The 27,030-nt window shown below is 42.0% G+C and overlaps 1 protein-coding gene across 2 annotated transcripts in view; it reads left to right on the forward strand.

Annotated features, from left to right (window-relative positions):
• Positions 1-27,030, forward strand: part of tenm4 (teneurin transmembrane protein 4) — a 678,489-nt gene that overhangs the window by 635,946 nt on the left and 15,513 nt on the right. For both annotated transcript variants that reach the window (XM_036964775.1, XM_036964776.1), the window contains one exon: positions 3,005-3,147. In XM_036964775.1, the coding sequence (XP_036820670.1) occupies positions 3,005-3,147 (143 nt within the window). The remainder of the gene's footprint in view (positions 1-3,004; positions 3,148-27,030) is intronic.

Consider the following 27,030-nt stretch of genomic DNA (forward strand, 5'->3'; position numbering starts at 1 on the left):
TGTTTATGACGGGCTCTCTCTGAGAGGTGTCACCTGTGTTGACCAGGTGAATGTTTATGATGGGCTCTCTCTGAGAGGTGTCACCTGTGTTGACCAGGTGAATGTTTATGATGGGCTCTCTCTGAGAGGTGTCACCTGTGTTGACCAGGTGAATGTTTATGACGGGCTCTCTCTGAGAGGTGTCACCTGTGTCGACCAGGTGAATGTTTATGACGGGCTCTCTCTGAGAGGTGTCACCTGTGTAGACCAGGTGAATGTTTATGACGGGCTCTCTCTGAGAGGTGTCACCTGTGTCGACCAGGTGAATGTTTATGACGGGCTCTCTCTGAGAGGTGTCACCTGTGTTGACCAGGTGAATGTTTATGATGGGCTCTCTCTGAGAGGTGTCACCTGTGTTGACCAGGTGAATGTTAATGATGGGCTCTCTCTGAGAGGTGTCACCTGTGTTGACCAGGTGAATGTTTATGACTGGCTCTCTCTGAGAGGTGTCACCTGTGTAGACCAGGTGAATGTTTATGACGGGCTCTCTCTGAGAGGTGTCACCTGTGTAGACCAGGTGAATGTTAATGATGGGCTCTCTCTGAGAGGTGTCACCTGTGTAGACCAGGTGAATGTTTATGATGGGCTCTCTCTGAGAGGTGTCACCTGTGTAGACCAGGTGAATGTTTATGATGGGCTCTCTCTGAGAGGTGTCACCTGTGTTGACCAGGTGAATGTTAATGATGGGCTCTCTCTGAGAGGTGTCACCTGTGTAGACCAGGTGAATGTTAATGATGGGCTCTCTCTGAGAGGTGTCACCTGTGTTGACCAGGTGAATGTTAATGATGGGCTCTCTCTGAGAGGTGTCACCTGTGTAGACCAGGTGAATGTTTATGATGGGCTCTCTCTGAGAGGTGTTACCTGTGTAGACCAGGTGAATGTTTATGATGGGCTCTCTCTGAGAGGTGTCACCTGTGTTGACCAGGTGAATGTTAATGATGGGCTCTCTCTGAGAGGTGTCACCTGTGTAGACCAGGTGAATGTTTATGACGGGCTCTCTCTGAGAGGTGTCACCTGTGTTGACCAGGTGAATGTTTATGATGGGCTCTCTCTGAGAGGTGTCACCTGTGTTGACCAGGTGAATGTTAATGATGGGCTCTCTCTGAGAGGTGTCACCTGTGTAGACCAGGTGAATGTTAATGATGGGCTCTCTCTGAGAGGTGTCACCTGTGTAGACCAGGTGAATGTTTATGATGGGCTCTCTCTGAGAGGTGTCACCTGTGTAGACCAGGTGAATGTTTATGATGGGCTCTCTCTGAGAGGTGTCACCTGTGTTGACCAGGTGAATGTTAATGATGGGCTCTCTCTGAGAGGTGTCACCTGTGTAGACCAGGTGAATGTTAATGATGGGCTCTCTCTGAGAGGTGTCACCTGTGTAGACCAGGTGAATGTTTAATGAGGTTTATGACGGGCTCTCTCTGAGAGGTGTCACCTGTGTAGACCAGGTGAATGTTTAATGATGTTTATGACGGGCTCTCTCTGAGAGGTGTCACCTGTGTAGATCAGGTGAATGTTTATGATGGGCTCTCTCTGAGAGGTGTCACCTGTGTTGACCAGGTGAATGTTTATGATGGGCTCTCTCTGAGAGGTGTCACCTGTGTAGACCAGGTGAATGTTTATGATGGGCTCTCTCTGAGAGGTGTCACCTGTGTTGACCAGGTGAATGTTTATGATGGGCTCTCTCTGAGAGGTGTCACCTGTGTTGACCAGGTGAATGTTTATGATGGGCTCTCTCTGAGAGGTGTCACCTGTGTAGACCAGGTGAATGTTTAATGATGTTTATGACGGGCTCTCTCTGAGAGGTGTCACCTGTGTAGACCAGGTGAATGTTTATGACGGGCTCTCTCTGAGAGGTGTCACCTGTGTAGACCAGGTGAATGTTTATGACTGGCTCTCTCTGAGAGGTGTCACCTGTGTAGACCAGGTGAATGTTTAATGATGTTTATGACGGGCTCTCTCTGAGAGGTGTCACCTGTGTAGACCAGGTGAATGTTTATGACGGGCTCTCTCTGAGAGGTGTCACCTGTGTAGATCAGGTGAATGTTAATGATGGGCTCTCTCTGAGAGGTGTCACCTGTGTAGACCAGGTGAATGTTTATGATGGGCTCTCTCTGAGAGGTGTCACCTGTGTAGACCAGGTGAATGTTTATGACTGGCTCTCTCTGAGAGGTGTCACCTGTGTAGACCAGGTGAATGTTTAATGATGTTTATGACGGGCTCTCTCTGAGAGGTGTCACCTGTGTAGACCAGGTGAATGTTTATGACGGGCTCTCTCTGAGAGGTGTCACCTGTGTCGACCAGGTGAATGTTTATGACGGGCTCTCTCTGAGAGGTGTCACCTGTGTAGACCAGGTGAATGTTTAATGAGGTTTATGACGGGCTCTCTCTGAGAGGTGTCACCTGTGTTGACCAGGTGAATGTTTATGATGGGCTCTCTCTGAGAGGTGTCACCTGTGTTGACCAGGTGAATGTTTATGATGGGCTCTCTCTGAGAGGTGTCACCTGTGTAGACCAGGTGAATGTTTAATGACGGGCTCTCTCTGAGAGGTGTCACCTGTGTAGACCAGGTGAATGTTTAATGACGTTAATGACGGGCTCTCTCTGAGAGGTGTCACCTGTGTTGATAACAGCCACCCAACCAGGGTGAGCAGTCCTGCACATGTAAGACTATAGGAGATGAATCATCATATCGTCTCTTCTCCTGAAGATGTCTCTCCAGCGCTATTCAAGTACTAATCACAGCTAGCCTGTCCAAGGCCTGAGACCAATCAGGTGTCCTGACTGTAAGCATGGAGTGGATCTTTGGACAGCCTTCTAGTGTGTACTAGATATTCTCTGCAACAGGTTTTGACTCCTCAGATCATAGTGTTTCCAGGGTCTACGATACATTGTGGTATGTGTGTATGATAATGACAAGCCTGTACTGTGTATTTGAAATGTATTTGTCTCATCTCTTTTTCCCCAGATGTCAACAGTTGGCTGGTGACGTTTGGCTTCCAGCTGTACAACGTTATACCAGGCTACCGTAAACCTTCTACTGATACCATGGAGCCGTCCTACGAGCTAGTCAGAACACAGATCAACGCTCAGGAGTGGGACAGCACTAAGGTAATATAACACAGTCTACACTACTGTACTGGACACTCAGTCATCCATCCCTCCAATCCTCACTCATATCTCTGTCGCTCCCATCCATCCATCCATCCACTCTTCCTCAGCTCCAAGGTAACACACCCTACTGTACCTGACAATCACTCACCTGTCTCTCCGTCTGTCAATCCATCCCTCTATCCAGCCATCAATCCCTCAATCCAACCATCAATCCATCCCTCTATCCAGCCATCAATCCCTCCATCCCTCTATCCAGCCATCAATCCCTCCATCCCTCCATCCAGCCATCAATCCATCCCTTTATCCAGCCATCAATCCCTCCATCCCTCTATCCAGCCATCAATCCCTCCATCCCTCTATCCAGCCATCAATCCATCCCTCTATCCAGCCATCAATCCCTCCATCCCTCCATCCAGCCATCAATCCATCCCTTTATCCAGCCATCAATCCCTCCATCCCTCTATCCAGCCATCAATCCCTCCATCCCTCTATCCAGCCATCAATCCCTCTATCCCTCCATCCAGCCATCAATCCATCCATCCAACCAGCCATCAATCCCTCCATCCCTCCATCCAGCCATCAATCCCTCCATCAAGCCTAGTGGTTAGAGCGTTGGACTAGTAACCGGAAGGTTACAAATCTGTCGTTCTGCCCCTGAACAGGCAGTTAACCCACTGTTCCTAGGCCGTCATTGAAAATAATAATTTGTTCTTAACTGACTTGCCTAGTTAAATAAAGGTAAAATAAATTAAAATAAAAAATCCCTCCATCCAACCATCAATCCAACCCTCCATCCAGCCATCTATCCCTCCATCCCTCCATCCAGCCATCAATCCCTCCATCCCTCCATCCAACCATCAATCCATCCAGCCATCAATTGTCGTGGAAATATTCAGTCAATAATAGTTCTGAAATACCGGAGCCTGTGAGTTCAAATAGACTTTATTACAATGTAATATAAGCCGAGCTGGTTCATGAAGTAACTCCCTTTCCAGCCTTGACACACACTTTTTATACAGGATTCATCCTTACGTCACACACATAGTAACTCCTCTTTATGTTAATGATTAACCCCCTCTGGCATTTAGCCACCGTTATCTTTTTGCCTTGCACTAATTTTAGTTTGGTTTCACATTAGGGCATAAAAACACTAGAGCCATATCAATGGTACAAAAATAACCAGACACGTTCACTCCCCAGACAGGGGCATATCTAATGGTGTCTAATGACCCAGATACACTTATAGAGTACACTCATCCTGCTGACTGCTACGAAATGTATAATGGGCACATATTTACTGGATAATTCCCAATACAATCCATCCCTCCAGCCATCAATCCATCCCTCCATCCCTCCATTCAGCCATCAATCCATCCCTCCATTCAGCTATCAATCCATCCCTCCAGCTATCAATCCATCCCTCCAGCCATCAATCCATCCCTCCAGCCATCAATCCATCCCTTCATTCAGCCATCAACCCATCCCTCCATTAATCCCTCCAGCCATCAATGCATCCCTCCAGCCATCAATCCATCCCTCCATCAATCCATCCCTATATTCAGCCATCAATCCCTCCATCCCTCCATCAATCCATCTCTCCATCAATCCATCCCTCCATCCCTCCATCAATCCATCCCTCCATCTCTCCATCAATCCATCCCTCCATTCTCCATCAATCCATCCCTCCATTCTCCATCAATCCATCCCTCCATCTCTCCATCAATCATCCATCCATCCCTCCATCAATCCATCCCTCCAGCATCAATCCATCCCTCCATCTCTCCATCAATCCATCCCTCCATCTCTCCATCAATCCATCCACTCCATCCCCGCTCATCCTCATACCTCTCCCTCTGTCTTTCCTATCAGATAGTAACCAACCTGTTAGCAGATTTCCAGACTCCCTAAGGAGCTACCCAGTTATCAGACCAGATCATGGCCCAGTGGCCCCTCTGTCTAGGGTATGGGGACCTAGTCCAGCCCCTCAGCCCGGAGATGGGGGAAACAGACAGTGAGAAACAGAGTCATGCCTAAACGCCTCTGGTAATTGTCCTGGCTGCCATTAGAGAGATTCATTGTTTCTTCTCCTCCACCACCAAGAGACCATTGATTTCATCTCTGCCTTACATCTTCCCTCACAGCCAGGCAGAGAGTAGACAGACAAGGCATGCTCTGGTTCCCTCGTTGATCAGCCCTTCATATCGCCTGCTGCCTCGGAGTCCAGTGTGAATAATTAAACAGGTTGTTGTTGTCTTGGACGGCTGTAGTTACAGCTGGATCGAACAGCCACCCAGCCAGCCACACATTAGGCTCACAGCCGATCCCTAGACAGAGTGTCACTCAGCGTCCCAGCCTTTTACCGTAAAATGATAAGCTTTCATAGCTGTTTAGTCAATAAGAAAGAATAGGTCAGATCCTAAAAGGCCATTATAATGACCATAATGCTGAGGACAGCTGGGTGTAATAAGGAAGAGTGATAAGAACAATGTGTTCTAAATGGAACACTATTCCCTATGTAGTGCACTACTTTAGACCAGGGCACCCTATTTCCTATGTAGTGCACTAATTTAGACCAGGGCACCCTATTCCCTATGTAGTGCACTACTTTAGACCAGGACCTATCAGATCAAACCCAGCTTGACCTGGTCTGGGTCCAGGCCTCAGGATGGCAGTACAGTCCTTCCATCCCAAATGGGACCCTATAACCTATACAGTACAGTCCTTCCATCCCAAATGGGACCCTATAACCTATACAGTACAGTCCTTTCATCCCAAATGGGACCCTATAACCTATACAGTACAGTCCTTTCATCCCTGGTTTGAATGGGGTGCCATTTGGGACGTAAATAGAAGCAGAATAGAGATTATAGAGAACAGCTTTTCAAACCATTTGACCTCTACTGTTGACCTCTACGGTTGACCACTACTGTTGACCTCTATGGTTGACCTCTACGGTTGACCTCTACTGTTGAGTTCTAATTTTGACCTCTACTGTTGACCTCTACAGTTGACCTCTACAGTTGACCCCTACGGTTGACCTCTACTGTTGAGTTCTAATTTTGACCTCTATGGTTGACCTCTACTGTTGACCTCTACTGTTGACCTCTACTGTTGATCTCTACAGTTGACCTCTACAGTTGACCCCTACGGTTGACCTCTACTGTTGACCTCTATGGTTGACCTCTACTGTTGACCTCTACTGTTGATCTCTACAGTTGACCTCTACTGTTGACCCCTACGGTTGACCTCTACTGTTGACCTCTATGGTTGACCTCTACTGTTGACCTCTACTGTTGACCCCTACGGTTGACCTCTACTGTTGACCTCTATGGTTGACCTCTACTGTTGACCTCTACAGTTGACCCCTACGGTTGACCTCTACTATTGACCTCTATGGTTGACCTCTACTGTTGACCTCTACTGTTGACCTCTACAGTTGACCTCTACAGTTGACCCCTACGGTTGACCTCTACTGTTGACCTCTACTGTTGACCTCTACTGTTGACCTCTACTGTTACTCCTGGGCTGTTACAATACAAATGGGAAGTGAAGTCATGGCCTGTGATAGTAAGCAGCTAGCCTGCTTATACATGGAAATGAGCTTTACACACATCCAGGTTCAGGACAGAAAGGTGAACGAACCAGTCCTGTGTCTCGAACCCTATTCCTTATATAGAGCCCTCTGGGCCCTGTCTCTAACCCTATTCCCTACAGTATATAGAGCCCTCTGGGCCCTGTATCAGTCCACCAAATAGGGAATACTCAGCCATGTGGGATGCAGCCCAGGTGCTACTCAGTGTCTTGATACCTTGAGGTATTGCCGCGTGCTATGACCAATTCGCTACCATCCAGTAATATTGACATAGCTACAGTGATGGGTGTCCTGTGGGATACATTTTTCCTATCTGGGCCTCCTCCCCCGAGAATTGTGTGTGTGTGTTTGTGTGTGTGTGTGTGTGTGTGTGTGTGTGTGTGTGTGTGTGTACGTTTGTGTGCACTCATGCCCAAATCTCCATGGGACTCTCCTCTCCTGTGTGCGTCCCCATATTGTTTCCCCCATGGGGAGCCTCTGAACCCAGCCCCCCAGTGGTTCCTCCTTCAACGCTGCCAGACAGACATACAGAATCACCCTTCCAAGCATTTCCATTTCAAATAGTGTATATTTTCAATATACATACAGAACCAGTCAAAGGTTTGGATCCACCTTCTCATTCAAGGGGTTTTCTTTATTTTTACTGTTTTCTACATTGTAGAATAATAGTTAAAACATCAAAACTATGAAATAACACATGGAATCATGTAGTAACCAAACAAGTGTTAAACAAATCAACTTATATTTTAGATTCTTCAAAGTAGCCACCCTTTTCCTTGATGACAGCTTTGCGCACTCTTGGCATTCTCTCAACCAGCTTCACCTGGAATGCTTTTCCAACTGTCTTGAAGGAGTTGCCACATATACTGAGCACTTGTTGTTTGCATTTCCTTCACTCTGCGGTCCAACTCGTCCCAAACCATCTCTATTGGGTTGAGGTCGGGTGATTGTGGAGGCCAGGTCATCTGATGCAGCACACCATCACTCTCCTTCTTGGTCAAATAGCCCTTACACAGCCTGGAGGTGTGTTGGGTCATTGTCCAGTTGAAAACCAAATGATAGTCCCACTAAACACAAACCAGATGGGATGGCGTATCGCTGCAAAATGCTGTGGTAGCCATGCTGGTTAAGTGTGCCTTGAATGCTAATAAATCACTGACAGTGTCACCAGCACAGCACCCCCCCACATCATGACACCTCCTCCTCCATGCTTCACGGTGGGTACCACCCATGCGGAGATCATCCATCATCCACCTATGTGTCTCACAAAGACACATCAGACCAAAGGACAAATTTCCACCAGTCAAATGTCCATTGCTCGTGTTTCTTGGCCCAAGCAAGTCTCTTCTTCTTATTGGTGTCCTTTAGTAGTTGTTTCTTTGAAGCAATTTGACCATGAAGGCCTGATTCTCGCAGTCTCCTCTGAATAGTTGATGTTGAGATGTGTCGGTTACTTGAACTCTGTGAAGCATTTATTTGGGCTGCAATTTCTGAGGCTGGTAACTCTAATGAACTTGTCCTCTGCAGCAGAGGTAACTCTGGGTCTTCCTTTCCTGTGGCAGTCCTCATGAGAGCCAGTTTCATCATAGCGCTTGATGGTTTTTGCGACTGCACTTGAAGAAACGTTCAAAATTCTTGAAATTTTCCAGATTGACTGACCTTCATGTCTTAAAGTAATGATGGACTGTCATTTTCTTTTGCTTATAAGAGCTGTTCTTGCCATAATATGCACTTGGTATTTTACCAAATAGGGCTATCTTCTGTGTACCAACCCCTACCTTGTCACAACATAAATGTTTGACTCAAACGTATTAAGAAGGAAAGAAATTCCACAAATTAACTTTAAACATGGCACACCCGTTAATTGAAATGCATTCCAGGTGACTACCGCATAAAGCTGGTTGAGAGAATGCCAAGCGTGCAAAGCTGTCATCAGGGCAAAGGGTGGCTACTTTTGAAGAATCTCAAACCTAAAATATATTTTGATTTGTTTTACACTTCTTTGGTTACTACATGATTCCATATGTGTTATTTCATAGTTTTGATGTCTTTTATATATTAGTATATATTATATATAATAGTACATATAGTCTATATAATAGTCTTTATCATCTATATAATTGTGTATATAGTCTATATAATAGTATGTATATTCTATATAATAGTATATATAGTCTATATAATAGTATTTATCATCTATATAAAAGTATCTATCTTCTATATAATAGTCTTTATAATCTATATAATTGTGTATATAGTCTATATAATAGTATGTATATTCTATATAATAGTATATATAGTCTATATAATAGTATGTATTATATATAATAGTATATATAGTCTATATAATAGTATATGTCTTCTATATAGTCTATATAATAGTATATATTATATATAATAGTATATATTATATATAATAGTATATATAGTCTATATAATAGTATATATAGTCTATATAATAGTATATATAGTCTATATAATAGTATATGTCTTCTATATAGTCTATATAATAGTATATATTATATATAATAGTATATATAGTCTATATAATAGTATTTATCATCTATATAATTGTGTATATAGTCTATATAATAGTATGTATATTCTATATAATAGTATATATAGTCTATATAATAGTATTTATCATCTATATAAAAGTATCTATCTTCTATATAATAGTATATATAGTCTATATAATAGTATATGTCTTCTATATAGTCTATATAATAGTATTTATCATCTATATAACCTATATAATAGTATATATATTCTATATAATAGTATATATAGTCTATATAATAGTATATGTCTTCTATATAGTCTATATAATAGTATATATTATATATAATAGTATATATAGTCTATATAATAGTATTTATCATCTATATAATTGTGTATATAGTCTATATAATAGTATGTATATTCTATATAATAGTATATATAGTCTATATAATAGTATTTATCATCTATATAAAAGTATCTATCTTCTATATAATAGTATATATAGTCTATATAATAGTATATATATTCTATATAATAGTATATATAGTCTATATAATAGTATGTATCATCTATATAATAGTATATATAGTCTATATAATAGTATATGTCTTCTATATAGTCTATATAATAGTATTTATCATCTATATAACCTATATAATAGTATATATAGTCTATATAATAGTATTTATCATCTGTAATACCTATATAATAGTATTTATCATCTATATAACCTATACAATAGTATTTATCATCTATATAACCTATATAATAGTATATATAGTCTATATAATAGTATTTATCATCTGTAATACCTATATAATAGTATTTATCATCTGTATAACCTATATAATAGTATTTATCATCTATATAACCTATATAATAGTATTTATCATCTATATAACCTATATAATAGTATTTATCATCTATATATGTTATGGTGCGTGAATGAGGACCCAAAAGCGAATTAACAAACAGAGTACTTTAATGACGAACATACGTGGGCTCAGATGGACAGGTAGATTCCGACAGGACAGGACAAGGTTGCAGCACACACGATGATAGTCTGGTTCAGGCATGAGACACACAAACAAACAAACAAGAATCCGACAAGGACAGGAGCAGAAACAGAGAGAGATATAGGGACCTAATCAGAGGGAAAAAGGGAACAGGTGGGGAACGGGGTGAATGGGTAATTAGGAGGAGACAAGGCACAGCTGGGGAAAAGAGGGGGAGAAAAGGTAACATAACAACGACCAGCAGAGGGAGACAGGGTGAAGGGAAAGGACAGAGACAAGACAACATGACAGTACCCCCCCACTCACCGAGCGCCTCCTGGCGCACTCGAGGAGGAAGCCTGGCGGCAACGGAGGAAATCATCGATCAGCGCACGGTCCAGCACGTCCCGAGAGGGAACCCAACTCCTCTCCTCAGGACCGTACCCCTCCCAATCTACTAGGTACTGATGACCACGGCCCCGAGGACGCATGTCCAAAATCCTACGGACCCTGTAGATGGGTGCGCCCTCGACAAGGATGGGGGGGGGGGGGGGGAAGACGAGCGGGGGCGCGAAGAACGGGCTTGACACAGGAGACATGGAAGACCGGGTGGACGCGACGAAGATATCGCGGCAGAAGAAGTCGCACTGCGACAGGGTTAATGATTTGAGAAATACGGAACGGACCAATGAACCGCGGGGTCAACTTGCGAGAAGCGGTCTTAAGGGGAAGGTTCTGAGTGGAGAGCCAAACTCTCTGACCGCGACAATATCTAGGACTCTTCGTTCTACGCTTATTAGCAGCTCTCACAGTCTGCGCCCTATAACGGCAAAGTGCAGACCTGACCCTCTTCCAGGTGCGCTCGCAACGTTGGACAAAAGCCTGAGCGGAGGGGACGCTGGACTCGGCGAACTGAGATGAGAACAGCGGAGGCTGGTACCCGAGGCTACTCTGAAAAGGAGATAGCCCTGTCGCAGACGAAGGAAGCGAGTTGTGGGCGTATTCTGCCCAGGGGAGCTGTTCTGACCAAGACGCAGGGTTGCGAAAAGAAAGACTGCGTAAGATGCGACCAATAGTCTGATTGGCCCGTTCTGCTTGACCGTTAGACTGGGGGTGAAAGCCGGAAGAGAGACTGACGGAAGCCCCAATCAAACGGCAAAACTCCCTCCAAAATTGAGACGTGAATTGCGGACCTCTGTCCGAAACGACGTCTGACGGAAGGCCATGAATTCTGAAAACATTCTCGATGATGATTTGTGCCGTCTCTTTAGCAGAAGGAAGCTTAGCAAGGGGAATAAAATGAGCCGCCTTAGAGAACCTGTCGACAACCGTAAGAATAACAGTCTTCCCCGCTGACGAAGGCAGTCCGGTGACAAAATCTAAGGCGATGTGAGACCACGGTCGAGAGGGAATGGGAAGCGGCCTGAGACGGCCGGCAGGAGGGGAGTTACCGGACTTAGTCTGCGCGCAGACCGAACAAGCAGCCACGAAACGACGCGTGTCATGCTCCCGGGTGGGCCACCAGAAACGCTGGCGAATGGAAGCAAGCGAGAAATCACGAACTCGAAACGAGCGAAAAACAGCGCCCAACGCGCCTGACGCGCATTAAGTCGTTTGGCAGAACGGATGTACTCAAGGTTCCTATGGTCAGTCCAAACGACAAAAGGAACGGTCGCCCCCTCCAACCACTGTCGCCATTCGCCTAGGGCTAACCGGATGGCGAGCAGTTCGCGGTTTCCCACATCATAGTTACGTTCCGACGGGGACAGGCGATGAGAAAAATACGCGCATGGGTGGACCTTGTCGTCAGAGAGGGAGCGCTGAGAAAGAATGGCTCCCACGCCCACCTCTGACGCGTCAACCTCGACAACGAACTGTCTAGAGACGTCAGGTGTAACAAGGATAGGAGCGGATGTAAAACGATTCTTGAGGAGATCAAAAGCTCCCTGGGCGGAAACGGACCACTTAAAGCACGTCTTGACAGAAGTAAGGGCTGTGAGAGGAGCTGCCACCTGACCGAAATTACGAATGAAACGACGATAGAAGTTCGCGAAGCCGAGAAAGCGCTGCAGCTCGACGCGTGACTTAGGAGCGGGCCAATCAATGACAGCTTGGACCTTAGCGGGATCCATCTTAATGCCTTCAGCGGAAATAACAGAACCGAGAAATGTGACGGAGGAGGCATGAAAAGTGCACTTCTCAGCCTTCACAAAAAGACAATTCTCTAAAAGGCGCTGGAGGACACGTCGAACGTGCTGAAGATGAATCTGGAGTGACGGTGAAAAAATCAGGATATCGTCAAGGTAAACGAAAACAAAGATGTTCAGCATGTCTCTCAGGACATCATTGACTAATGCCTGAAAGACAGCTGGAGCGTTAGCGAGGCCGAAAGGAAGAACCCGGTATTCAAAGTGCCCTAACGGAGTGTTAAACGCCGTCTTCCACTCGTCCCCCTCCCTGATGCGCACGAGATGGTAAGCGTTACGAAGGTCCAACTTAGTGAAAAACCTGGCTCCCTGCAGGATCTCGAAGGCTGAAGACATAAGAGGAAGCGGATAACGATTCTTAACTGTTATGTCATTCAGCCCTCGATAATCTATGCAGGGGCGCAGAGACCCGTCCTTCTTCTTGACAAAAAAAAACCCCGCTCCGGCGGGAGAGGAGGAGGGGACTATGGTACCGGCGTCAAGAGCTACAGACAAATAATCCTCGAGAGCCTTACGTTCGGGAGCCGACAGAGAGTATAGTCTACCCCGGGGGGGAGTGGTTCCCGGAAGGAGATCAATACTACAATCATACGACCGGTGTGGAGGAAGAGAGGTGGCCCTGGACCGACTGAACACCGTGCGCAGATCGTGATATTCCTCCGGCACCCCTGTCAAATCACCAGGCTCCTCCTGTGAAGAAGAGACAGAGGAAACAGGAGGGATAGCAGACATTAAACATTTCACATGACAAGAGACGTTCCAGGAGAGGATAGAATTACTAGACCAATTAATGGAAGGATTATGACAAACTAGCCAGGGATGGCCCAAAACAACAGGTGTAAAAGGTGAACGAAAAATCAAAAAAGAAATGGTTTCGCTATGATTACCAGAAACAGTGAGGGTTAAAGGTAGCGTCTCACGCTGAATCCTGGGGAGAGGACTACCATCCAGGGCGAACAAGGCCGTGGACTCCCTTAACTGTCTGAGAGGAATGTCATGTTCCCGAGCCCAGGTCTCGTCCATAAAACAGCCCTCCGCCCCAGAGTCTATTAAGGCACTGCAGGAAGCTGACGAACCGGTCCAGCGTAGATGGACCGACAAGGTAGTGCAGGATCTTGAAGGAGAGACAGGAGTAGTAGCGCTCACCAGTAGCCCTCCGCTTACTGATGAGCTCTGGCTTTTACTGGACATGAAGTGACAAAATGACCAGCAGAACCGCAATAGAGACAGAGGCGGTTGGTGATTCTCCGTTCCCTCTCCTTAGTCGAGATGCGGATACCTCCCAGCTGCATAGGCTCAGCTCCCGAGCCGGCAGAGGAAGATGGTAGTGATGCGGAGAGGGGGGCAACGGAGAACGCGAGCTCCTTTCCACGAGCTCGGTGACGAAGATCAACCCGTCGCTCAATGCGAATAGCGAGTTCAATCAAGGAATCCACGCTGGAAGGAACCTCCCGGGAGAGAATCTCATCCTTTACCTCTGCGCGGAGACCCTCCAGAAGACGAGCGAGCAAAGCCGGCTCGTTCCAGCCACTGGAGGCAGCAAGAGTGCGAAACTCAATAGAGTAGTCTGTTATGGATCGATTGCCTTGACATAGGGAAGACAGGGCCCTGGAAGCCTCCTCCCCAAAAACAGATCGATCAAAAACCCGTATCATCTCCTCCTTAAAGTCCTGATACTGGTTAGTACACTCAGCCCTTGCCTCCCAGATTGCCGTGCCCCACTCACGAGCCCGTCCAGTAAGGAGAGATATGACGTAGGCGACACGAGCAGTGCTCCTGGCGTAAGTGTTGGGCTGGAGAGAAAACACAATATCACACTGGGTGAGGAACGAGCGGCATTCAGTGGGCTCCCCAGAGTAACACGGCGGGTTATTGATTCTGGGCTCCGGAGATTCGAAAGCCCTGGAAGTGGCCGGTGGATCGAGGCGGAGATGGTGAACCTGTTCTGTGAGGTTGGAGACTTGGGTGGCCAGGGTCTCAACGGCATGTCGAGCAGCAGACAATTCCTGCTCGTGTCTGCCTAGCATCGCTCCCTGGATCTCGACGGCTGAGTAGAGAGGATCCGAAGTCGCTGGGTCCATTCTTGGTCGGATTCTTCTGTTATGGTGCGTGAATGAGGACCCAAAAGCGAATTAACAAACAGAGTACTTTAATGACGAACATACGTGGGCTCAGATGGACAGGTAGATTCCGACAGGACAGGACAAGGTTGCAGCACACACGATGATAGTCTGGTTCAGGCATGAGACACACAAACAAACAAACAAGAATCCGACAAGGACAGGAGCAGAAACAGAGAGAGATATAGGGACCTAATCAGAGGGAAAAAGGGAACAGGTGGGGAACGGGGTGAATGGGTAATTAGGAGGAGACAAGGCACAGCTGGGGAAAAGAGGGGGAGAAAAGGTAACATAACAACGACCAGCAGAGGGAGACAGGGTGAAGGGAAAGGACAGAGACAAGACAACATGACAATATAACCTATACAATAGTATTTATCATCTATATAACCTATATAATAGTATTTTATCATCTATGTAACCTATATAATAGTATATATAGTCTATATAATAGTATTTATCATCTATATAACCTATATAATAGTATATATAGTCTATATAATAGTATTTATCATCTGTAATACCTATATAATAGTATTTATCATCTGTATAACCTATATAATAGTATTTATCATCTATATAACCTATATAATAGTATTTATCATCTATATAACCTATATAATATTATTTATCATCTATTTAACCTATATAATAGTATTTATCATCTATATAACCAATATAATAGTATTTATCATCTATATAACCTATATAATAGTATATATTCTATATAATAGTATATATAGTCTATATAATAGTATATATAGTCTATATAATAGTATATGTCTTCTATATAGTCTATATAATAGTATATGTCTTCTATATAGTCTATATAATAGTATTTATCATCTATATAACCTATATAATAGTATTTATCATCTATATAACCTATATAATAGTATTTATCATATATATAACCTACATAATAGTATTTATCATCTATATAACCTATATAATAGTATTTATCATCTATATAACCTATATAATAGTATGTATCATCCAGATAACCTATATAATAGTATATATAGTCTATATAATAGTATTTATCATCTATATAACCTACATAATAGTATTTATCATCTATATAATAGTATATATAGTCTATATAATAGTATGTATCATCTATATAATAGTATATATAGTCTATATAATAGTATATGTCTTCTATATAGTCTATATAATAGTATTTATCATCTATATAACCTATATAATAGTATTTATCATCTATATAACCTATATAATAGTATTTATCATCTATATAACCTATATAATAGTATACATAGTCTATATAATAGTATTTATCATCTATATAACCTATATAATAGTATTTATCATCTGTATAACCTATATAATAGTATTTATCATCTATATAACCTATATAATAGTATATAAATCTTGTACAGTTGAAGTCGGAAGTTTACATCCACGGAGGTTGGAGTCATTAAAACTAGTTTTTCAACCGCTCCATACATGTCTTGTTAACAAACTGTAGTTTTGGCAAGTCGGTTACATTTACTTCATATGAGACAAGTAATTTTTCCAACAATTGTTTACAGACAGATTATTTCACTTATAATTCACTGTGTCACAATTCAAGTTGATCAGAAGTTTACTTACACTAACTTGACTGTGCCTTTAAACAGCTTGGAAAATTCCAGAAAATGATGTCATGGTTTTAGAAGCTTCTGATAGGCTAATTGACATAATTTGAGTTAATTGGAGGTGTACCTGTGGATGTATTTCAAGGCCTACCTTCAAACTCAGGGCCTCTTTGCTTGAGATCATGGGAAAATCAAAAGAAATCAACCAAGACCTCAGAAGAAAATTGTAGACCTCCACAAGTCTGGTTCATCCTTGGGAGCAATTTCCAAACGCCTGAAGGTACCACGTTCATCTGTACAAACAATAGTACGCAAGTTCAGGAAGTTAAAGCTTGGTCGCCAATGGGTCTTCCAAATGGACAATGGCCCCAAGCATTCTTCTAAAGGGAAAATGGCTTAATAAACTCTCTGGTACAAGTGGGACGGTAGCGTCCCACCTCGACAACAACCAGTGAAATTGCAAGGCGCCAAATTCAACAACAGAAATCCCTCAAAATTCCTCAAACATACAAGTATTATAAAGAAGTATTTTAAAGATACACTTCTTGTAAATCCTGTTGTCTGATTTCAAAAAGGCTTTACTGCGAAAGCACACCATGCAATTATGTTAGGTCAGTACCTAGTCACAGAAAAACACAGCCATTTTTCCAGCCAAAGAGAGGAGTCACAAAAAGCAGAAATAGAGATAAAATTAATCACTAACCTTTGATGATCTTCATCAGATGGCACTCATAGGACTTCATGTTAAACAATACATGTATGTTTTTTCGATAAAGTTCATATTTATGTAAAGAAAATTGCAGTTTACATTGGCGCGTTGTGGTCAGAAATGCCTTGTCTCAAACAAACATCCGGTGAAAGTGCAGAGAGCCACATCCAATAACAGAAATACTCATCATAAACATTGATAATCAATACAAGTGTTAAGCATGGAATTATAGATAAACGTCTCCTTAATGCAACCGCTGAGTCAGATTTCAAAAATGCTTTACGGCGAAAGCACACTTTGCGATTATGTCAGCTCCTAGCCACAGAAACTCATACAGCCATTTTCCAAACAAGGAGAGAGTCATTAAAGTCAGAAATAGCATTAAGATCAATCACTTACCTTTGATGATCTTCATCTGGTGGCACTCCCAGGTCTCCATGTTAGACAATAAATGTTAGTTTTGTTCGGTAATGTCCCTCTTTATGATCAAAAATCTCCTTTTTGTTCCTGCATTTTGTCCAGTAATCCGAATGCACTAATTCCAGACTAAAAGTTTTTAAAAAGTACAATAAAAGTTAGTAGAAACATGCCAAACGATGTTTAAAATCAATCCTCTGGTTGTTTTTGTCATAAATAATATTTCAACCGGACAAAAGCATCGTCAATGGGAAAGGCTGATGAATGGAAATTTCCACTGGCCACTGATTGAAAGTGCTGTATCTCTCTCATTTTTCAGAGTAAAAGCCTGAAACAATGCCTAAACACTGGCCACATGTAGAGGAAGCTTTCAATGGAAAAACAGCCTTTCAAGATAATAGTACTTCCTGGTTGGATTATCCTTGGGTTTCCGCCTGCCATATCAGTTCTGTTTTGTAATACTCACAGACATTATTTTAACAGTTTTGGAACTTTAGAGTGTTTTCTATCCAAATCTACTAATTATATGCATATCCTATCTTCTGGGCCTGAGTAGCAGGCAGTTTAATTTGGGCACGCTTTTCATCCAAAATTCCGAATGCTTCCCCCTACCCTAGTGAAGTTAAGGACAACAAAGTGAAAGTATTGGAATGGCCATCACAAAGCCCTGACCTCAATCCTGTAGATAATTTGTGGGCAGAACTGAAAAAAGCATGTGCGAGCAAGGAGGCCTACAAACCTGACTCAGTTACACCAGCTCTGTTGGGAGGAATGGGCCAAAATTCACCCAACTTGTGGAATGCTACCCGAAACGTTTTACCCAAGTTAAACAATATAAATGCATTGCTACCGAATACTAATGGAGTGTACTGTATGCAAACTTCTGACCCACTGGGAATATGCTGAAATAAATCATTCTCTCTACTATTATTCTGACATTTCACATTCTTAAAAAATAGAGTAGTGAGTCTAACTGACCTAAGACAGGACATTTTTACTAGGATTAAATGTCAGGAATTGTGAAAAATTGAGTTTAAATGCACAAGGTGTATGTAAACTTCTGAGTTCAACTGTATCTTCTATATAATAGTATGTATCTTCTATACAATAGTATATATAGTCTATATAATAGTATATATAGTCTATATAATAGTGTATATATAGTCTATATAATAGTATATATAGTCTATATAATAGTATATATAGTCTATATAATAGTATATATGGTCTATATAATAGTGTATATATAGTCTATATAATAGTATATATAGTCTATATAGTCTATATAATAGTATATATAGTCTATATAATAGTATATATGGTCTATATAATAGTATATATAGTCTATATAATAGTATATATAGTATATATAGTCTATATAATAGTATATATAGTCTATATAATAGTATATATAGTATATATAGTCTATATAATAGTATATATAGTCTATATAATAGTATATATGGTCTATATAATAGTATATATAGTCTATATAATAGTATATATAGTCTATATAATAGTATATATAGTCTATATAATAGTATATATAGTATATATAGTCTATATAATAGTATATATAGTCTATATAATAGTATATATAGTCTATATAATAGTGTATATATAGTCTATATAATAGTATATATAGTCTATATAATAGTATATATAGTCTATATAATAGTATATATAGTATATATAGTCTATATAATAGTATATATAGTCTATATAATAGTATATATAGTATATATAGTCTATATAATAGTATATATAGTCTATATAATAGTATATATAGTCTATATAATAGTATATAGTCTATACAATAGTATATATAGTCTATATAATAGTATATATAGTCTCTATAATAGTATATATAGTCTATATAATAGTAGATATGGTCTATATAATAGTATATATGGTCTATATAATAGTATATATAGTCTATATAATAGTATATATAGTCTATATAATAGTATATATAGTCTATATAATAGTATATATAGTATATATGGTCTATATAATAGTATATATAGTCTCTATAATAGTATATATGGTCTATATAATAGTATATATAGTATATATAGTCTATATAATAGTATATATAGTCTATATAATAGTATATATAGTCTATATAATAGTATATATAGTCTATATAATAGTATATATAGTCTCTATAATAGTATATATGGTCTATATAATAGTATATATGGTCTATATAATAGTAGATATGGTCATTATAATAGTATATATGGTCTATATAATAGTATATATAGTCTATATAATAGTATATATGGTCTATATAATAGTATATATAGTCTGTATAATAGTATATATAGTCTATATAATAGTATATATGGTCTATATAATAGTATATATAGTCTATATAATAGTATATATGGTCTATATAATAGTATATATAGTATATATAATATTAGATATGGTCTATATAATAGTATATATAGTCTATATAATAGTATATATGGTCTATATAATAGTATATATAGTATATATAATAGTATGTATCTTCTTCTTCCTCTTCGTTATTAAGGAATAAGTGCATACAGTTCGTAGGAGAGGATATATTTACAAACACATTTCAGAGGTGGAAAACTGATGTGTGATGAACCTCACAAACAAGCTGCGGCTGTTTACCTGTCTACTGTCTGCAAGTCATTGTCCTCCAAAAGCCAGGCAGCTATCAACAACCCTTATCCATCCCTTCTGGTGAAACCACATAATGCTTTTAATTGCCCAGCATCACAAATTATTGTGATTTGTGAATGTCACCATGGGGATTGGGTTATTGGTTAAATCTGAGAGAGAGCTCACTGATCACGACTGTTACCTGGATCGTTCCATGAAAATACTACCTTTTGATATTTTAAGTGTCCACAAATATTGCATTTTAAATGCCAGGTATATGAAATGAAGTGGCCTTTAATTTGGACCACTTTGAATGAATAAAAGCTTGTTAAACTTCAGACATGTCCCTCTGTTGACCTTCTGTGACTTCTGGAAATATTTTCACCCACTTAACCACCAACATTTTCTCCTAGTTTTCACCATCTTTGTAAAGCCATAGTTATTTTGTTGCTTTGACAAAGTCATTCCGGCAGGGTAGCCTAGTGGTTAGAGCAGGTAGCCTAGTGGTTAGAGCAGGTAGCCTAGTGGTTAGAGCAGGTAGCCTAGTGGTTAGAGCAGGTATCCTAGTGGTTAGAGGCAGGTAGCCTAGTGGTTAGAGCAGGTAGCCCAGTGGTTAGAGCAGGTATCCAAGTGGTTAGAGCAGGTAGCCTAGTGGTTAGAGCAGGTAGCCTAGTGGTTAGAGCAGGTAGCCTAGTGGTTAGAGCAGGTAGCCTAGTGGTTAGAGCAGGTAGCCTAGTGGTTAGAGGCAGGTAGCCTAGTGGTTAGAGGCAGGTAGCCTAGTGGTTAGAGCAGGTAGCCTAGTGGTTAGAGGCAGGTAGCCTAGTGGTTAGAGGCAGGTAGCCTAGTGGTTAGAGCAGGTAGCCTAGTGGTTAGAGCAGGTAGCCTAGTGGTGAGAGCAGGTAGCCTAGTGGTTAGAGGCAGGTAGCCTAGTGGTTAGAGCAGGTAGCCTAGTGGTTAGAGGCAGGTAGCCTAGTGGTTAGAGGCAGGTAGCCTAGTGGTTAGAGCAGGTAGCCTAGTGGTTAGAGGCAGGTAGCCTAGTGGTTAGAGGCAGGTAGCCTAGTGGTTAGAGCAGGTAGCCTAGTGGTTAGAGCAGGTAGCCTAGTGGTTAGAGCAGGTAGCCTAGTGGTTAGAGGCAGGTAGCCTAGTGGTTAGAGCAGGTAGCCTAGTGGTTAGAGCAGGTAGCCTAGTGGTTAGAGGCAGGTAGCCTAGTGGTTAGAGCAGGTAGCCTAGTGGTTAGAGGCAGGTAGCCTAGTGGTTAGAGGCAGGTAGCCTAGTGGTTAGAGCAGGTAGCCTAGTGGTTAGAGCAGGTAGCCTAGTGGTTAGAGCAGGTAGCCTAGTGGTTAGAGGCAGGTAGCCTAGTGGTTAGAGGCAGGTAGCCTAGTGGTTAGAGGCAGGTAGCCTAGTGGTTAGAGGCAGGTAGCCTAGTGGTTAGAGGCAGGTAGCCTAGTGGTTAGAGTGTTGGACTAGTAACAGAAAGGTTGCAACATTGAATCCCTGAGCTGACAAGGTAAAAATCTGTCGTTCTGCCCCTGAACAAGGCAGTTTAACCCACTGTTCCCCGGTAGGCCGTCATTGGAAATAAGAATTTGTTCTTAACTGACTTGCCTCGTTAAATATAAAACTTTTTTTTTTCCTGAAAATAATTTATTTAATGTGATTAGTGATTCATGAAAAATGTATCGTAATAAAGCTGCCCATAAATGTTTTTGAAAGCCCAGTGTAGTCAAAAATGTTCCCGCAGAACAGCCTCAGTTCTTTGGCCTTCAGAACTACCTCAGTTCTTTGGCCTTCAGAACTACCTCAGTTCTTTGGCCTTCAGAACTACCTCAGTTCTTCAGGGCGTGGACTCTACAAGGTGTCGAAAGCATTTCACAGGGATGCTGACCATGTTGACTCCAATGCTGTTGTGTCAAGTTGACTGGATGTCCTTTAGGTGGTGGACCATTCTGGTTACACACAGGAAACTGTTGAGTGTGAAAAACTCAGCAGCGTTGCAGTTCTTGACACAAACCGGTGCGCCTGGCACCTACTACCATACCCCCGTTCAAAGACACTTACATATGTTTGTCTTGCCCGTTCACCCTCTGAATAGCACACAAACACAATCCATGTCTCAATTGTCTCGAGGCTTAAAAATCCTTCTTTAACGTGACTCCTCCCCTTCATCTACGCTGATTGAAGTGGATTTAACAAGTGACATCAATAAGGGATCGTATCTTCCACCTGGATTCACCTGGTCTGTCTTTGTCATGGAAAGAGCAGGTGTTCATAATGTTTTGTAAACTCAGTGTATATATTTCCACACTATGAGGTTGGAATAATTATGTTAAGTTGAGAAAATGATGATAATGTCAAATTAGCAGAAGTGTGGACTCGAGTCACATGACTTGGACTCGAGTCCGACTCAAGTCACAAATTTGATGACTTGAAACTTGACTTGACAGAAAATAAAATAACTTGAGACTGATGACAACATTCTGGCCAGGTTTTGGCACTCATTTTGTAGCACAGAGTCTCAACTCAGTCAGAGACAGTATCACACTGATTGGCTAGTGACATGCACACTCGGCCCTCTGATTGGGCCAGCGAACTGTCTATCAACTCATGTCTTGTGAGCTAGCAGTGAGGTTTGGGGGGGGGTATGAAAGTGTGAAACTGAACGGGAAAAATAATTATTAGAAAAGGCTACATTTAGCATCCGATTTGTATTATATTTATACTTTGGCTTATTTGATCTGGTCACTAACATACGCAGAGGCAGAAACTGGGTATGGCTGTCAGTTTAACACCGACAGTTTAAAATGGGTCACAGAAAACAAGATGCTTGTGTCTCCGCCCTAACAATAAGAGTCGGGAGGGTGGGTGACAGGCTTAAGCCATAGGGCTTAATGTGGACAGCTTTTGGCGGGAGTGAAACCTCTTGCTTCGCCTCTTCCTCGGTAGAGAGCGCATCGATGCAACTGCAGTGAACAGCGGGGCTTTTTCTCAACACATTGCAGAGGATGGCTGTCCTAGATGGCTTTGGCTCGGGAACTGCTGTTTGACATGAAACTAAACTAGAGGTTTAATCCCCGGTGCTGAGATAGTTTGTAGCAGCTAATTGTTGTATGTTTTTTGTAGAATGTTCAGTCTCCGATTGACTGAGGTGAATGTTCAGTCTCCTATTGACTGAGGTGAATGTTCAGTCCCCCTATTGACTGAGGTGAATGTTCAGTCTCCTATTGACTGAGGTGAATGTTCAGTCTCCTATTGACTGAGGTGAATGTTCAGTCTCCTATTGACTGAGGTGAATGTTCAGTCCCCCTATTGACTGAGGTGAATGTTCAGTCTCCTATTGACTGAGGTGAAGGTTCAGTCTCCTATTGACTGAGGTGAATGTTCAGTCTCCTGTTGACTGAGGTGAATGTTCAGTCTCCTATTGACTGAGGTGAATGTTCAGTCTCCTATTGACTGAGGTGAATGTTCAGTCTCCTATTGACTGAGGTGAATGTTCAGTCTCCTATTGACTGAGGTGAATGTTCAGTCTCCTATTGACTGAGGTGAATGTTCAGTCTCCTATTGACTGAGGTGAATGTTCAGTCTCCTATTGACTGAGGTGAATGTTCAGTCTCCTATTGACTGAGGTGAATGTTCAGTCCCCCTATTGACTGAGGTGAATGTTCAGTCCCCCTATTGACTGAGGTGAATGTTCAGTCTCCTATTGACTGAGGTGAATGTTCAGTCTCCTATTGACTGAGGTGAATGTTCAGTCCCCCGATTGACTGAGGTGAATGTTCAGTCTCCTATTGACTGAGGTGAATGTTCAGTCTCCTATTGACTGAGGTGAATGTTCAGTCTCCTATTGACTGAGGTGAATGTTCAGTCTCCTATTGACTGAGGTGAATGTTCAGTCTCCTATTGACTGAGGTGAATGTTCAGTCTCCTATTGACTGAGGTGAATGTTCAGTCTCCTATTGACTGAGGTGAAAGTTCAGTCTCCTATTGACTGAGGTGAATGTTCAGTCTCCTATTGACTGAGGTGAATGTTCAGTCTCCTATTGACTGAGGTGAATGTTCAGTCCCCCTATTGACTGAGGTGAATGTTCAGTCCCCCTATTGACTGAGGTGAATGTTCAGTCTCCTATTGACTGAGGTGAATGTTCAGTCTCCTATTGACTGAGGTGAAAGTTCAGTCCCCCTATTGACTGAGGTGAATGTTCAGTCTCCTATTGACTGAGGTGAATGTTCAGTCTCCTATTGACTGAGGTGAATGTTCAGTCTCCTATTGACTGAGGTGAATGTTCAGTCTCCTATTGACTGAGGTGAATGTTCAGTCCCCCTATTGACTGAGGTGAATGTTCAGTCCCCCTATTGACTGAGGTGAATGTTCAGTCTCCTATTGACTGAGGTGAATGTTCAGTCTCCTATTGACTGAGGTGAATGTTCAGTCTCCTATTGACTGAGGTGAATGTTCAGTCCCCCTATTGACTGAGGTGAATGTTCAGTCCCCCTATTGACTGAGGTGAATGAATGTTCACTCATGCCGCCAAACATACCATCGTAAAACTGACTATCCTACCGATCCTCGACTTCGACGATGGATGCAGTCTATCACAGTGCCATCCGTTTTGTCACCAAAGCCCCATATACCACCCACCACTGCGACCTGTACGCTCTCGTTGGCTGGCCCTCGCTTCATACTCGTCGCCAAACCCACTGGCTCCAGGTCATCTATAAGTCTCTGCAAGTTAAAGCCCCGCCTTATCTCAGCTCATTGGTCACCATAGCAGCACCGACCCGTAGCACGCACTCCAGCAGGTAAATCTCTCTGGTCATCCCCAAAACCAACACCTCCTTTGGGCTTTCCTTCCAGTTCTCTGCTGCCAATGACTGGAACGAACTGCAGAAATCTCTGAAGCTGGAGTCTTATATCTCCCTCACTAACTTTAGGCATCAGCTGTCAGAGCAGCTTACCGATCCCTGTACCTTTGCTTCCAATCTGTAAATAGCCCACCCAACTACCTCATCCCCATATTATTACTTACCCTCTTGCTCTTCTGCACCCCAGTATCTCTACTTGCACATCATCATCTGCACATCTATCACACCAGTGTTAATGCTAAATTGTAATTATTTCACCTCTAGGTCCTATTTATTGCCTTACCTCCCTACTCTACATTTGCACACACTGTACATAGATTTTTCTATGGGGATTTAAGGCTGTTACTTTAATTTATTACTATAGTCATCTTTTTATTTAACCTCTTCAGATGGGGAAAACGTGTTTTTATATTAAATTGATCATCTTTATGTTTGGTGAAATAAAACGGGGGTTTTACCCAAAAAGGAACTCGTTTCGTTGGAAGACCCGCCTCTTCATACCCCGTGGAATCTTAGCCTGGTCCCAGATCTGTTTGTCTTTCAAACACAAAACCTTGTTATTTGCACCATAGGAGTTGGCAGTACGGCACAAACAGATCTGGGACCAGGCTAGAAGTATCTACTGCAGGTAATCTGTTGGAATTGAGAAGGAATTAACAGACCTGGGACCAGGCTAGAAGTATCTACTGCAGGTAATCTGTTGGAATTGAGAAGGAATTAACAGATCTGGGACCAGGCTAGAAGTATCTACTGCAGGTAATCTGTTGGAACTGAGAAGGAATTAACAGATCTGGGACCAGGCTAGAAGTATCTACTGCAGGTAATCTGTTGGAATTGAGAAGGAATTAGGAGATAACAAGTCAGTTATGCTGGTGTGTTAGACAGACTGATCATATGAGAGAGAGAGAGACTCTGCATGCAGAATTCTGCAAAAATATCCTCAGTGTACAACGTAAAACATCAAATAATGCAGAGCAGAATTAGGCCGATACCCGCTAATGATCAAAATCCAGAAAAGAGTCGTTAAATTCTGACCACTGCGACTGACCCAAAATTAAGGAAAGCTTTGACTATGTACAGACTCAGTGAGCATTGCCTTGCTATTGAGAAAGGCCGCCGTAGACAGACATGGCTCTCAAGAGAAGACAGGCTATGTGCACACTGCCCACAAAATGAGTTGGAAACTGAGCTGCACTTCCTAACCTCCTGCCCAATGTATGACCATATTAGAGAGACATATTTCCCTCAGATTACACAGATCCACAAAGAGAAAGAGAGACTGATCATATGAGAGAGAGAGTTTTAGTTTTTATAAAACCTTTATTTTATACTAACACAAATAATTGTATATTTTATATAAACACAAATAATGCCACATTAAACAACAAATGGGTCGTTATTAAATAAACATTTAAACAATTGTAATACATAAAAAACATTTACATTCAATTTATTTCAGCAACAAAATAGTTTCCCTCCACAAAACATACCGCTCCTTCATAAGCCCATAAGCCCACTTCTCCTCCTGCAATGGGAGATCTTTTACAGCCGAGAAGAACTCAAAAAGTCCACTTCTATTCTGGCTCTGACTAATCCTTTATAAACACTTCTTACATCCTGCCCATATGCCGTGTCTATCTTGTGTTTCCTACTCAGAAAACTTGACATCTTAGCTTGTCCCAAAATAAAATGTAACAGTTGACATTTTATTTTCTGTTGCTTACTATAGTGAAACCCCAAAATAAAACCAGTGTCATTGAAAATCTCCCCTACAGCTGTAAACAAAGACTCTAATATTTCGGAGAGAGCCTTTATCCTCTCACACTCCATAAAACAGTGAAACATTGTTTCTCTCGTATTACAAAAAGGACATCCATCTGAGTTAGTGACAGATCCAAAAGCATTAACTGCAATGATGCCATGTATCACCCTCCATTGCATGTCACCATGATCCTATGCGTAACAGTGGCTTGTACAGTGCTCTCCATGCTGGCTTTACCTTGTCATCAACACCCTCCATTACATATCACCAGTCCCCTGTACAGTGTTCTCCATGCTGGCTTTACCTTGTCATCAACACCCTCCATTACATATCACCAGTCCCCTGTACAGTGTTCTCCATGCTGGCTTTACCTTGTCATCAACACCCTCCATTACATATCACCAGTCCCCATCAACACCCTCCATTACACATCCCCAGTCCCCTGTACAGTGTTCTCCATGCTGGCTTTAGCTTGTCATCA

This window comes from Oncorhynchus mykiss, chromosome 27 (assembly GCF_013265735.2).
Source record: "Oncorhynchus mykiss isolate Arlee chromosome 27, USDA_OmykA_1.1, whole genome shotgun sequence".
In the NCBI taxonomy this organism is placed as follows: Eukaryota; Metazoa; Chordata; class Actinopteri; order Salmoniformes; family Salmonidae; genus Oncorhynchus; species Oncorhynchus mykiss.